This window comes from Hypanus sabinus, chromosome 10 (genome assembly GCF_030144855.1).
Source record: "Hypanus sabinus isolate sHypSab1 chromosome 10, sHypSab1.hap1, whole genome shotgun sequence".
In the NCBI taxonomy this organism is placed as follows: Eukaryota; Metazoa; Chordata; class Chondrichthyes; order Myliobatiformes; family Dasyatidae; genus Hypanus; species Hypanus sabinus.
In genome coordinates this window covers 26,599,437-26,615,169 of record NC_082715.1, presented here as the reverse complement: position 1 = coordinate 26,615,169, position 15,733 = coordinate 26,599,437, and the positions used below count along the sequence as shown (strand labels likewise).

Sequence of the window (15,733 nt, the reverse complement as noted above, 5' to 3'; positions counted from 1 at the left end):
TGGAATGGGCTGCCGGCAATGGTGGTGGACACGGAAACGATAGGGGCTTTTAAGAGACTCCTGGATAAGTACGTGGAGCTTAGAAAAATAGAGGGGTATGGGTAAAGCCTAGGTAGTTCTAAGGTAAGGACATGTTTGGCACAGCTTTGTGGGCCAAAGGTCCTGTATTGTGCTGTAGGTTTTCTATGTTTGGAAAGGAAGGGGAAGAAGCCAGAAGAAGGTGGGGGGAGGGGGAAACAGTATAAGCTCGAAGGTGATATCAGGTGAGTGAGGGAGGAAGTAAGAAGCAGAGAGGTGATAGGTGGAAAAGGTGAAGGGTTGGAGGATGAGGAAAGGAGAGTGGACCAGGGGAGAAAGGGAAGGAGGAGCGCCAGTAGGAGAGAGTGATAGGCAGGTGAGAAGAAGAGGAGAGTTGAGAAGGGAGCCAAAGAGGGGAATGGAAGAAGAGGGAAGGCCCAAGGGGGGGGAAATAAACAATAGTTAGAGGAATTGATATGCATACCATCAGGCTGGAAGCTACCCGGATGCAATATGAGATGTTGCTCCTCCAAACTGAGTGTAGCCTTATCATGGCAGTAAAGGCCATGGACCAACATCAGAATGGGAATGGGATTGGAATTAAAATGGCTGGCCACCAGGAAAACCTGCTTATGGCAAATGGAGTGAAGGTACTTGACAAAATGATCACTCAGTCTACGTCGGGTCTCACCCATGTAGAAGACTTTGTCAGTGATTTTTGAGAGCAGGCTGTGTCAGGATCGCAAGATGAAATACTCAGCCCCAATAGTTTCGCCGCTGAAGTGTAACCTCACCTGGAAGCTCTGTTTGGAGCCCTGAATCAAGGTGCAGCACTTTGGTAGCTCGCAAGAGGGAGATTAGTGGGGAGGGACGAATGGACAAGGGAATCACGGAGAGAAGAATCCCTGTGGAAAGTAGAAGGGAAAGTAAAGATGTTTGAAGGTAGGGTCACATTGAAGATGGCAGAAGATGTGAAGAAGTTCTGAATGTAGAGGCTCATGGGGTAGTAGGTGAAGACGAGAGGAACCGTACCCCTGTTAAAGTGGCGGGAAGATGGGATGAAGGTGTCTGGGAAATGGAAGAGATGCAGGTGAGGGCCGCATCAATGGGGGAGAAAGGGAAACCCCATTCTTTGAAGGAGGAGGACATCTCTGTTGTTCAGGAAAAAAAAGCCTTATCCTGGCAACAGTTGGCATGGAGACAAGGGAACTGAGAAACGGGAATGGCAATTCTACAGGAGACAGGGTGGGGAAAATTCTCCAGCATTTTGCTCTGGATTTTCAGCATCTGCAAAATCTCTTGTGTTTATTAATTCTATACTGCGAGTCCTTTGTCAGTGATTTCTGGGTTTTAACATTGTTTATTAAGGTAACAGCAAATTTATTTTACAGCTCCGACTTTTAGTAGATAGGAAACTGAAAGTTATATTAGCATTTCTTGGGATCATGAAATCTGTTTATTCAGTTATTACATGGCAGAAGATGAAGAAATACAGCCACGACTGGCAAGCAATGGGTCTCCCATGAAACCAGAAAGTTTATTAGAAATAGATGCTAAGAATATGATTTTGTCAATCATCTGGGTATAAAAACACATCAAAAGCTGTTGATGATACATATATCAGAAACCTTCTGTACAATATCAGCGATAAAATATTCCCTTCTCCCTCTGATGTTTATGCAGCTTCCCATTAAATACACCTACACCATTTGTCTTGACTGCTCCGTGTGACAGTGCATCTCCAAACATAAGGATCCAGATTTTGCAGCAAAATGCTAACATTACTCAGTGAATGTTTGTGAATGTTTCAAAATCAAATAAAAACTTCCTTCTGATAAGTCTGTGCTCATTTCACAGCTCCAGTGACAAAGGTTTAATCTAACCTCTGATACAGTCTAAGTGAAGTTTGTTTCTCCCCCAGTGACAACATGGACTTCCTGTGGGAGCTCCAGTCCTCACCACATCACAACAATGGACCAGCAGATACAGTAGGTTGCTTGGTTCCTTCACTCTAGTGCAGATGGGTGAAAGGATCATCAGGTACTGTTAATGACCATGTTAGAGAGATACAAGCAGGGGAAGAGATTGCTTTAGGAGTAGCCAAGACTCGATGGATCTTAGGACATCCTTCTGTGTCACAAGACAGATCTTGTACTTGATTTTCAGAACTTTTAGTGCACCATTGGATTTGCAACTGAAAGTGTTGCTGAGAATTTATTAAATTATGGTATTATCCTTGAAGAGAGTGAAATGGTCTCATGAGAAACCCATTACTTGCCAATTTCCTTGTCAGTCCCGTACCCAGATTTCATTGTTTATGGAGAAAAATCCTGGTGCTCCATAGCTAAACCGCACAGTGGGAGTACTTCACAGAGCCTGCAATAGTTCAGGTAAGTGGCTCCCCTGCAGTTGTAACTAGGAACAGACAATAAGCTCACATCTCACATATGAATACTAAACCAACAAATGAACTTCCTTTGATTTGTAAATCAGTATGATTTTTATGAAGGCATTATGCCCATTTGAGGAAAATAAACTTACAGGGAATGGTGTAGGAATTCTTGTGTCTGGAATGGGTCTTGGAGAGATTTCAGCTGGGGCTCCAGTTGGCACTTCAGTCTCATCTTCTTTCACCACTGGCTTTGAAGGTTTTAGAATTGGGCACCTCCCAATGTCTGCATTCTCGAAAGATACTGGCTGAGCAAAATCCAAAGGACTAAGGGGCATAAAGAACAAGAGTAGGAGAACAGTTATGTGACTAATGTATAGAGACCACAACAAAAAAACAGCTCTATACAACAGTTTTCTAATCGTTGTATTGATTACCTCAAATCTGCCATAACTGAGTGCAGTTGTTAACAAGTACAGTAGAGTTTTATGAAATGATCTAAAACAAATTTTTGTTCAGCAAAAATAAAATAGAAGCACGTTATAAAATTTTTACACTGGTTTAGGAAAAAAGAAAAACAAGTCCTTTATAAATTGTTTTTGGGGATCAAGAAACAGAATGGATTAGATTGGATAAGCAATAATATGCTAAATAAAGAAATTGCATTGGTGTAATACGGGTAGCACTTCTGTGGCAAAGGAATTTATGGAAGACAATCAGAAAGGCAAAGAACAAAACTTTGCTCCAAATCTGCTTGTTTCATATCCATTATTTCTGATATTAGTCTTCAGGATTGTATTTAATTAGCCGGATTTACATTTCTCAGTTTGGGATTTGAACTCATGTCCCTAAATTATCACTCCAGGTTTTCCGATCACAAGCTTATACAAGACCCATCAATACACTAACAGAATTCAAATTGAAAACAAACAGTTTAAAACAGATTGCATTAGCACACATTACAAAATGTGTTCATCATTCTGCACAAAACAATGAGCTTGAGTTCATTAAGTTGGGGATTTTAATATAAAATAATTCATCAGTTCAATATTTTCAAACCTGGACCTGTGGTTTTCCTTCCACTGCTATCTACTTATTGAAAAACTGAGTTAGATCCTGCCTTTGTTACCCAAAGACATGCCTATTTCCAATCTACTCTTTGCTGTCCTCCTCCTTTCCATTTCTGTAAACTTGAAATATTCTGTTTTTACTTCAGAATTATAAAATTTGAGCTGTTCTGCTTCTCCTGTGCATCATACCCTACAGATAGACAATAGGTGCAGAAGTAGACCATTCGGACCTTCGAGCCTGCACTGCCATTCTGAGATCATGGCTGACCATCTACTATCAATACCCGGTTCCTGTCTTGTCCCCATATCCCTTGATTCCCCTATCCATAAGATATCTATCTAGCTCCTTCTTGAAAGCATCCAGAGAATTGGCCTCCACTGCCTTCTGAGGCAGAGCATTCCAGACCCCCACAACTCCCTGGGAGAAGAAGTTTTTCCTTAACTCTTTCCTAAGTGACCTACCCCTTATTCTTAAACCATGCCCTCTGGTACTGGACTCTCCCAGCATCTGGAACATATTTCCTGCCTCTATCTTGTCCAATCCCTTAATAATTTTATATGTTGTAATCAGATCCCCTCTCAATCTCCTTAATTCTAGCGTGTACAAATCCAGTCTCTCTAACCTCTCTGCATAAGACAGTCCGGACATCCCAGGAATTAACCTTGTGAATTTCCTCTACACTTCCTCTACAGCCAGGATGTCCTTCCTTAACCCTGGAGACCAAAACTGTACACAATACTCCAGGTGTGGTCTCACCAGGGCCCTGTACAAATGCAAAAGGATTTCCTTGCTCTTGTACTCAATTCCCTTTGTAATAAAGGCCAACATTCCATTAGCCTTCTTCACTGCCTGCTGCACTTGCTCATTCACCTTCAGTGACTGGTGAACAAGGACTCCTTACCTTACCTAACTCTACACCGTTCAGATAATAATCTGCCTTCCTGTTCTTACTCCCAAAGTGGATAACCTCACACTTATTCACATTAAACATCATCTGCCAAGTATCTGCCCACTCACCCAGCCTATCCAAGTCACCCTGAATTCTCCTAACATCCTCATCACATGTCACACTGCCACCCAGCTTAGTATCATCAGCAAACTTGGTGATGTTAATCTCAATGCCTTCATCTAAATCAATGATGTAAATCATAAGCAGCTGTGATCCCAATACCGAGCCCTGTGGCACCCCACTAGTCACCACCTGCCATTCTGAGAAACACCCATTCACCGCTACCCTTTGCTTTCTATCTGCCAACCAGTTTTCTATCTATGTCAATATCTTCCCCCCGATGCCATGAGCTCTGATTTTACCCACCAATCTCCTATGTGGGACCTTATCAAATGCCTTCTGAAAATCGAGGTTCACTACATCCACTGGATCTCCCTTGTCTAACTTCCTGGTTACATCCTCGAAAAACTCCAATAGATTAGTCAAGCATGATTTGCCCTTGGTAAATTCATGCTGGCTCGGCCCAATTCTATCACTGCTATCTAGATATGTCACTATTTCATCTCTAATAATGGACTCTAGCACCTTCCCCACTACTGATGGTAGGCTGACAGGACGATAGTTCTCTGTTTTCTCCCTCCCTCCTTTCTTAAAAAGTGGGATAACATTAGCCATTCTCCAATCCTCAGGAACTGATCCTGAATCTAAGGAACATTGGAAAATGATTACCAATGCATCCGCAATTTCCAGAGCCACCTGCTTTAGTACCCTAAAGATCTAGATCTAGCAACTTTTTATTTATCTCTCATCTCTGTTTTCTTCTATCTTCTATTTACCGACAGATCATCTCGGATCATCCTCACTCAGCTGACATGCCAATCCTTATCTCCTTAAAGCACGCTTAATTTATCACTGTTTCTGTTTCAGATTTTTAAAAAAACTATTGGCCTGAAAAGTGAACTCTGCTTCTCTGTCAATTGATGACCTTTAGAGTACTTCCAATACTCAATGGTTTTATTTCAGCTTTCCAGTGGCAGCAGATCTTTGCTTCTCTAGGTTATGCTGAAAGTATATGAATGACTGGATGGGCCATGATTGGAGCAGGGTCCCAACTCTGGTTGCAACTTTGAAGACTGTTAAGAGCTCGGGGAGCTGCAGAGAAGTTACATCACAATATATCCAGAGATTTATGGCTACCTTTCATAGATCAAATATGTTTAACAGGAAATTTGAAGAGGTGCACAAGATAATTGTGGATTTAAATAGGATAAATGGAGAAAAATCTCTATTACTGAATGGTTCAAGAAGCAAGAGAAACAAATTTAAAGTGAGAGGCAATATACAGAGAGGACATGAGGAAGGTAACTCTTTTTTTGTAGGGAGAGGGACTATGATTTTATTTTTTTTAATTGAGAAACAGCGCAGCATAGTCTCTTACTTCCCTTCAATTCCTGCCACCCAGCAGCCCCCTATTTAACCTTAGCCTAATTGTGGGACAATTTACAATGACCAATTAACTTACCAACTGGTACCTCTTTGGACTGTGGAAGGAATCTGGAGCACAAGGAGGAAAGCTGCGTGGTCACAGGGAGAACGTACAAACTGCTAGCAGGCAGTGGCGGGAATTGTACCCATGTCGTCACCACTATAAAGTGTTGTGCAAATCAATACCATACCACCCCATGATCTGGAATTCAGTCAGAAAAGCTGGTAGTAGAAATTTCAACTGGATATTTTACAAGTGAATTGCATTGGCTTTGAAAGAACATAATGGCAGTTTTATGCCAAAAGTTGAGAACACGACTGATTGCTTTGCACTAGAACCCAGAGAAACGTGAACTGGATGGACGAATGCTTTGCTTCTGTGTTGTAGATTCCCATATAATGTACAGAGTCACAAAATCCATGGTTGGATCTATTTTCCTATACTGCTTTTTTTAATAACTCCTATCAAGGGATGTTTTACAGGCATATAGACATTGTTATGCTTCTATAACATGCATTTCATATAGGCCTGGCAGATGGAACATTGTGCTACATATTGTCTTTTATCTAAAAGTCACTTTTCCTGACAATCCATCAAGCTTTTACTCACACTGAGTTAACGACCAAGTTCCAAATGCAACCTTCAAAGTGGACGATATTCCTTAAATGACTAGCTTGGAATGAGGTGGGAACCCCTCCTACAAACAGCCTCTTAATGCTCAGAGGCTGGTCGTTAGGTAGCCGTTGTCTCTGAGCTTCTTCTTCATCCACCTGCACCGTAAGCAAGCTGAACGCAAAAGGAGTATCCTGTTAGGTGCAGCCATAAAAATTAAAATCCACAATTGAGTTAATACTAATATTCAATTATCTGAAGAATATAAATTGAGTGGACAGTCAGGAACACTTTCCTAGGGAAGAAGTACCTAATAGAAGAGGGCATAATTTTAAGGCAACACACACAAAGTGCTGAAAGAACTTCACAGACCAGGCAGCATCTATGAAGATGAATAAACAGTCGACGTTTCAGGTTGAGACCCTTCTTCAAGACTGGAAAGGAAGGGGGTGACCACAGAATAAAAAGATGGGGAAAGGGGGAGAAGGATAGGTGAAGCCAGGTGGGTTGAAAAAGCAAAGGGCTGCAGAGGATGGAATCTGATGGGAAAGGAGAAGGGACTAAAGGAGAAAGGGAAGGGGAGGGGAACCTAGGGTGAAGTGATATCAGCATGCAGGTAAGAAGAGGTAATAGGCCAGAGTGGGAACTAAAAGAAGAGGGGATGGGGTGGGAAAATACTTTTCTCACTGGAAGGAGAAATAAATATTCATGCCATCGGGTTGGAGGCTATGCAGACAGAATATAAGATGTTGCTCCTCCACCCTGAGGGAGGCCTCATCTTGGTGCAAGAGGAGGCCACGGACTGACATGTTGGAATGGGAATGGGAATTAGAATTTAAAGGTTTGACCACCAGAAAGTTCTGCTTCTGGAGGATGGAGTGGAGCTCAACGAAGCAGTGACCAAATGTACAACGGATCTCACCAATGCAGAGGAACCCAATTCAGGAGAGCTGGATACAAAAGGTGGCCCCAGCCAATTCGCAGGTGAAGAGTTGCCTCACCTGCAAGGGGTGTTTGGGACCCTGGATGGAGGTGAGGGAGGAGGTGAACAAGCTTGTGTAGCACTTAGGCCACTTCCCAGGATAAATGCCGGAAAGGAGATTAGTGGGTAGTGACGAATGGACAAGGGAGTCTTGGAGGGAGTGATCTTTGTTGGGGGAGTTAAACTATGTTTAGTGGTAGGATCCTTTTGGAGATGGCAGTAGAGGCAGAGGATGATGTGATGAATACGGGGGTTCATGGGATGGCTGCTAAAGGTGATTGAAGGAAGGTATAGTAGGGGTGTTAAAGGTAAGTTCTTTACACAGGGATAAGTGGCTGCGTGGAATACCTTACCATGCATAGGGGTTGAAGCAGATACATGAGAGGCATTTAAGAAACTCTTACATAGGCATGTGGATTTCAGAAAAACGGAGGGCTCTGTAGGCAGTGTTGTGTCTGTGCACAACTATGAATCGTTTAAGTAAAGGCACGCTCGAGGGAGATGGCTCACTGGTGCATTCACATTGCAGTGAGTGAGAGAGACAGCGAGAGAGAGAACGAACAATGAGCATGCGTAGATCAGTACATAGTGCTCAGGAGACGGGTCATTGCTCTAAAAGAAATAGATTGATACATTACACTTCCTCCCCCTTTAGATTAATGCAACATAAAACTGTATATGTACCATTCAATTTCCCTTTCATAACCCCATATTCCAAATAAACATGCTTTCGTAAAAACTGTCCATAACTAACTTCACAGTCCTAAAGGTTCGGTCTTTTGGGTGATGCTCTGTTTCTTTCAGGATAGTTCCTCTGGGCCTGTGGAGTGGCATCAGGTTTAGTAGGTGTCTTGTCTAAGGCAACGTTCTCGGTTTCCAGTATCACTTTGCTGTCAGTGACATCATCATTGAGAGGTAAATCCAGACTGTAATGTGTCTTGTTGGATGCAGTTGACTCAGGTGTGTTCTTCAGCTGAACATCCAATATCTGGTCCACATGACGTCTCCATATCTGGTCTCCAACATCCACTGTATACATCAGTGGTCCAGTTCTTGTAGCTATCTTACTGCGTGTCCACTTGTCTTCTCGGTAATCACACGCGAGGATTTCCTGTCCAATCTTGAAGCTCCTTGCTGCTTCACTTGGCGACTGGCTGAACTGTTTATTCTGCACTTCCCTCTGTAGATCTGGTTTCAGGAGGTCTACACGATATCTCTGATTCCTGTCCATGAACAGCATTGCAGGTGTTTGAATTGTCGTCGCATGAACAGAGTTCTGATGAGCTAAAAGGAAGTTGTCCACCTTCAGCTGTAGAGAAATGTACTCCTTGAACATTGCTTTAATGGACTTCTTGAAGGTTTGAATAAACCTTTAAGCGAACCCATACATTCCTGGGTGGTGAGGAGCTGACTTGAAACGTTTGATGCCATTTTTCTTCGTAAAGAGTTGGAATTCATCTGATGTGTGTTGTGGTCCATTGTCACTCACAATTTGTTCTGCTAAGCTGCTTCTGGGGAAGATAGACCTCAGACCGGAGACAGTCTTTGCTGAGATGGTAGATTTCATTGGTATAACCTCCGGCCACTTCGAATGAGCATCCACAGCAATCAGTAGCATGGAGACCATGAATGGTTCAGCAAAGTCAATATGTACTCTTTGCCATGGTGAAGACGGCCACTCCCATGGGTGTAATGGTGCCTGTGGAGGTGATTTTGAACTTTTAATCACCCTGAACAGCTCTTGGCCAAGTCTTCGATCTGTTTATCTCAAACACCTTCCCATTAGCATTAAGCAGCTATGACTGTCTCTGGTTAGTGCTACCATTCGGGCTGCCATTCCTTGTTGATGTCACACTGAGAGATTAAATTGAGTTCCAGCCTAGTTGGATTTTTCTCAACCATTCACATCCGTAAAGTACTGGCCCTCCACTTTTCAATACGTGAAGTTTAACAAAGCTGACCCTGTATCCAACTCCATTTTCAAATTTACCCTAGACACATCTACTGTGATCCAAATGATTTTGTGATCTGCTTCAGTTATACTATGCAGCTCTAGGCGTGACAGCTCACCTTTGTCAGACTCCATGTTGTCTGATTCTGGTTTACATTTAGCAATGTTATGCATTTGCTTAGTTTTGTGTGTGAGACTTTTCACGTGGTTGTGCTTTTTGCCTGCCTCGCACATTCTCACTCTGTGACCTTGTCTGTGACATCTTCTGCACACTTTTTCCTTGAACCAGCAGTTATTTGTATCATGGGAGGATTTTTCACATCGATAACATCTTTGGCTTTTTGCACTACTCAGGGACATCTGTGCATTTCACATTCTAACCTCCTTTTCTATAACTCTGCTGCATCCTTTCCCACAGTCTCTAATGATATTGCAATGGTCAATGCCCGTTCTAAGGTCATGTCTCTTCCAGATAATAGCCTCTTTTGAGTGCATGCCACATACATGCCAGTCCCTTTATGCATCAGAAAGTCCAGCTCTAAAGTCACAGAACTGGGGAAGTTTGCGCAGTTCTGCAATGTATTCAGAAATGTTTTCATCTTTTGCCTGGTTCCTATTGTAAAATCAAAATCTCTCAACTATTTCCAGCAGTTTAGGGCTCATGTGATTTTGTAAAATTGTAACAACTGAAATTGAACGTCTTGCTTGCTGGCTTTGCAGGGGTTACTAAGTTGTGTAAGAGATTGTACATACTTGGCCCCATTAAGCGAAGAAATTCAGGGGCTTTCTTTTGTTCCTTCACGTTGTTTGTGTTATAGTACAGTTCCACCCTCGATATACACCTCCCAGCCTTCGTTAGCACTATCGAATTCATCAACTCTCCCGACTGAAGCCATCACCACATTATTTTCACTTTAAGTTCAGCATCTGTTGGGACGCATTAGGGTAATGTCGCAGTTAGCTGAGATATATATGAGGTAGTGAGCTAGTGTTCATCGTGTTCATGGGTTCAATGTCCATTCAGAAATCATATGGCAGAGGGGAAGAAGCTGTTCTTGAATCATTGAGTGTATGCCTTCAGGCTCCTACACCTCCTTCCTGATGGTAGCATGAGAACAGCCCATGTCCTGGGTGGTGGAGGTCCTTAATGATAGATGGTGACTTTTTGAGGCTTCCCACCTTGGAGATTCCATGGATTCTATGAAGGCTAGTACCCAAGCTAGAGTTGACTTAAGTTTACAACTCTCTACAGCTTACTTTGATTCTGTGCAGTAGCTCTCCCACACCAGATGGTGCTGCAGCCAGTTAGAATACTCCCCACAGTACATCTATGGAAATTTGTAAGTGTCTTTGCTGACACACCAAGTCTCCTCAAACATGAATAAAACTGGGGAATTGCTATAGTATAAGAGAAATGTAGCAATGATCTGGATGTGATCCATTATACACGGTAACCAATTAGAAAAGCACTGGAAACACATTTTAGACAACATGGAAACACTAGGAACATGCAGTGACCTCCACTTATAGATGGTTTAGGGTTAAAAGAAAGGCAGACTCTGATTTATGCAGCACGTTTCACAAGAATACAATGCTTCCATGTGCTTCATGGTTTTTTTTTCTCTAAAGTATAGTCACCGTTGATGGAAATATTAGCAGCATTTGGTGAGAAGTTGCTTCTGTTCCTATTTTTGGGTCTATGACTCCAGTGTAGAATGCATGTGAGGGATGGAGCCATCTATCCATTTTACCCAGATAACTGTGACTGCAATTCTTTCATTTAAAGCACTGCTGTGATATATAACTACTTAACTGTGAGTTCAATGTATCTGGCCTATTCAATATTGATGACAGGACTACTAGGATAAAATCAAAGTTATTGTCAAACAATTTATGTACTGCCATACCCCTTAGATCTATGCAGTCTAACACTATGTTCCTTTCCATCATTGAACACTCCTGCTTCTGGTTTGACAGTAACGCGCCGATGTTCACGAGTTCCAGTGGCCAGATGCACTTCCAAGCGCCCTCTGTTCAGGAAAACTTTATAATAAACCTGTAATTATAAAGCACAGAGTTTGAACACAGACTTTCAGCATAGCCAGCATGAACAAAATTCAAACTAAACCTGATATAACATAGAAACATAGAAAATCTAGAGCACAATACAGGCCCTTCAGCCCACAATGCTGTACCGAACATGTAGTTACTATAGACATTACCTAGGCTTACCCACAGCCCTCTATTTTTCTGATTTAGCGAAGTATCTCCTGTTAACAATAATAAGTATCCTTGATACTATTTTAAAATCAATTAAACATAAAGCAACAAGATTATTTTGAAATTGTATTCAATAAACTAGAAAATAGGGAAAAGCTTTTCAATGTGTTACATTCTGAAATTTTATTATCTTCACTGGCTCAACATGTAATGATTTCAGGGATGATTTAGTATCAACAAAAAATCTTACGGATGATTAAATGTTGCAACAAACAAGAGAAAAGTGTTTGCAAAACCTGTCCTGTTTGGCGGCGTTTTCTCCCAAACTGAGCTGAAGCCTTTCCACTTCCATAAAGTATCATTCCAGTCTCATTTTTCGTGCTGAAGGACAGCGATATTTCAGTGGAAACATTCAGTGAGTGTGGCTGAAGCTCGACAAATCCAGGCTTATGGAAGCTCACAGTGTAGATGTTCTGTCCAAAAAGAGAGTACAACTGAAAGTCACTCACAGTTCCGGGTCATCACAGAGCTACAAACCAAGTACTTGAAAACAAACAAAATAACACAAAAATACAATATTGCACATTTTACATAACTAACCTCTAATGTGCAGCCTTTTGCCAAGCCCAGGTAATCTGCGCCACTTAATAAATTGTATGGTGACTGTGAGATCTCTATATCTCGGAGACACCCACTATATTTCTTCACATTGACTTCAGGCCTGTAATAGGTAAGAACATTTTGTTACTACAGTTCTTTTCCCCAGTGCTTGATCGACTTATAGACATAATAAAGTCATTGAAGGGATAAAGTAGCAACATATGGTAACAGGAAACAATTCTAAAAATTCAACAGATATTTCTTGTCAAAGTAGTATCATTTGGCTCTTTAGGTCAGGCCAAAGTGATTTATAGTCATTGATGAAGTGTTGTAACAAAGGAAATGAGGTAGCCAACTTGTGCAGAGTAGGCTCCCACAACTAGCTAAGTGATACCATCTAGATCAGGGATTCTTAACCGGGGATCTGCGGATAGATTCCAAAAGGTCCATGAACATGGATGGGAAAATATTTACATCTTCATTTTTACTAACCTCCTACTGAAACTTCGCATTTCCTTCAAATATTTACTTTTATTTTACTTATTTATTGAGATACAGAGCAGAACAGGCCCTGCTGCTCAGCAATCCACAGATTTAATCCTCGCCTAATCATGGGACAATTTACCAGTGACCAATTAACCTACCATCTGGTACTTCCTTGAACTACGGAGGAAACCAGAACACCTGGAGGAAACCCCTGTGGTCAGGGGGAAAACATACAAACTCCTTACAGGCAGCTGCTGGACTATGAATGTAGGCAACATACCACAGTAGTAGTATTTGCAGGACCCGTGACTTTGTCACCAATAGAAATCACAGATGCTTTCATATCATATTATTGTAACCATTAAAACAAAAAAAAAATTAAAATCAATTGGATGTCCAGCATGACATGCTTGCTGCTTTGTCAAAGACCAGCCCACAGTTTAATGTTCTTATTCAAGTTATAAAATCCTTCACACTGATAAGTCTTGAAAGAGTAACATTTAATTTTAACTTGCCTATATTTTAAATGTATAGTCTTGTTATTTAATGCATTAATAAAGAAGCATATATATTACCATACCACAAATTTGCTTTTTTAAAATATTTTGATCACCGTTTTTCAATGTAATTGGTTTCTTTTGTAATCTTAGGTATTTTATCATATGCATTTAAGTGCATTATTCTGAGAAGGGTTCAGTGGACTGCCAAAGGGGTCCATGGCATAAAATGGCTAAGAATCTAGATAATCAGCTTTGATATCTATTTGTAGGAAGTGTTGATTAGGATAGTATCTATGCCACTTCTGGAGGAGTTCTGAGTGATAAGATACATCTAGAGATGGATGTTGAACTTCTCACCCAAAAGTTTATTATCCTATATGGCATAATATACCTTTGATAGGTATATGGACAGGAAAGGAGTGGAGGGTTATGGGCTGAGTGCGGGTAGGTGGGACTAGGTGAGATTAAGAGTTCGGCACGGACTAGGAGGGCCGAGATGGCCTGTTGCCGTGCTGTGGTTGTTATGTGGTTATTTCGCGTAGAACTCTCTGGATGGTGCTAGCGGGTTGCTCAGAAGAAAGGGCCAGGAGTTGTTTCTACTTCTTTCTTTTGTGGGCCTGGGGAAGCATGAGTGCTATATCACAGGTACTTGTCTTGGTTCTGTGCTTTTCAGATTTACTCCCTAAATGTCTCTGTCTCTTCTCTATCAGCATTTAGATTTAGGTTTAGAGGTACCTCTAAAGTCTTTAGCGTGATCTGGTTACGGGCCCTTCTGGTTCAATTAGCCTGCACCACCTAATCACAGCCATGAGACAATTAACCTACTAATCCATACGTCCTTGGAATGTGGGAGGAAACTGGAGCAACTGGAAGAAACCCACAAGATCTTGGGGAGAACACGGAAACTCCTTACAGACAGCGGCAGAATTGAACCCATGTTGCTGGCGCTTGAATGGATTACATTAACCAGTATGCTACCATGCCGTCTCCAATTTTGCATAATAAAGGGCATTATGCACAATTCTGTCCTTTGACAAGCCTTCACAGATTTTACCACGTAAAGTGCATTTCATCAACGTAGACTCTTCTCATAGCTCCAGGCTCTATAAGGAAACTCTACAAGTCTCTGTGACACATGAACAGAGCGATCAGCACTCCGAATGGCATTACTGGCTTGTCGAAAACTCAGAAAATCTTCCATGTCATTAAGCATGAGTTCAGCATAACAGTCCAGTTCAGGTATTCCACATGACATCAGCAAACCAGCCAATTCCTATGGAGCCCTACGCTGGCACGGATGTTGCAGTTTACACCTACATCAGATCTTCACTCTGGCACATAGCTTACAAAGTAAAGGTAGGAGTCATACACGTGCTAGGTAAATATCTATAATACATTCTTATCGGATTGATTTTTAGCAACAGAACTTCCCAGCTGAGTAGCAGCGCGCCGTTTAGATACAGTGTCATCGCTGTTTTGCACAAGCATTCTGCGCATCACAACATTTGATGTACACGGTTTGCCCAAGCAATACAGCAGGAAGCAGTTTGATTGGCAAGCAGCCATAAAGCCTGCAGCTATGGCATAAAGGGATGAAGCACAGCTTCACAGATTGGATAGATGTATAGAGGAGTAAACTGCAAAGGATTTAAGTGACGTAAATGTCAACATTAACATATGTACTTTAAAAAATATCATGCATTGAAACACAGTTTACCTGGCCTTCATGCTGGATAAAATAAATACAAAAGGAAAATAAAATGATGATGTTAATATACTATATTGATCATACTTATAACATTACAATAGCCTTACTCAATTATAGTACTTTGGGAAACAAGGATGATTTTTGTTCTTAGTGTAAAAGTAATCTTCATTCTTTTTCATCAGTATGTTGTTTTTTATCATCCTTCTTAACCCAGCTTCATAACATCAGCACCTCTCTTGATACCTCCATTATCTCTACGCTCACTATTAGCCAGTATCGAGTGATCAGATATTTCCTCCAGTTAAATAATGGGATGACTGACACCATCTTTTTAGATCCACTTCACATACTTCATTCCCTTGTTGCTGACTCCACCTATCAACCTGCAGTTCTCAGAAACTGATCCACATCTTGGTGTCCTGTGTTCATCTTCGAAGTTCTAAGAGGCCAAACTCTCAACAATACCTCAAGGCTTTGCAATTTCCAGTAGATTCCTTCCTAACTTACTAGCCTACTCCTCAAAAACCTAAAGTAATCCAAAACCTTTAGGACTCTCACTAAGTCCTATTCATTCATCAACAGTGTTTTTATTGGCTGATGCAGGCTCTCAGGTAAGCATCAACTGTTTTAAAATCTTCATTCTCATTTTGAAAATTCTCCAATGCCCCACCTGCTCCTGCCAAATAATACTCTGCAATATCTCCACTTCAACTCTCCACCTGAAACGTCAACTGTACTTTTGTCCATAGACGCTGCCTGGC

General features: G+C 41.5%; 1 protein-coding gene across 2 annotated transcripts in view; it reads right to left on the bottom strand.

Moving 5' to 3' along the window:
* Positions 1 to 15,733, bottom strand: part of lama2 (laminin, alpha 2) — a 364,685-nt gene that overhangs the window by 16,081 nt on the left and 332,871 nt on the right. For both annotated transcript variants that reach the window (XM_059981534.1, XM_059981533.1), the window contains exons 52-56: positions 12,279 to 12,399; positions 11,975 to 12,151; positions 11,366 to 11,514; positions 6,523 to 6,699; positions 2,560 to 2,734 (exon numbers count right to left, since the gene is read on the bottom strand). In XM_059981534.1, coding sequence (XP_059837517.1) covers positions 2,560 to 2,734; positions 6,523 to 6,699; positions 11,366 to 11,514; positions 11,975 to 12,151; positions 12,279 to 12,399 — 799 coding nt within the window. The remainder of the gene's footprint in view (positions 1 to 2,559; positions 2,735 to 6,522; positions 6,700 to 11,365; positions 11,515 to 11,974; positions 12,152 to 12,278; positions 12,400 to 15,733) is intronic.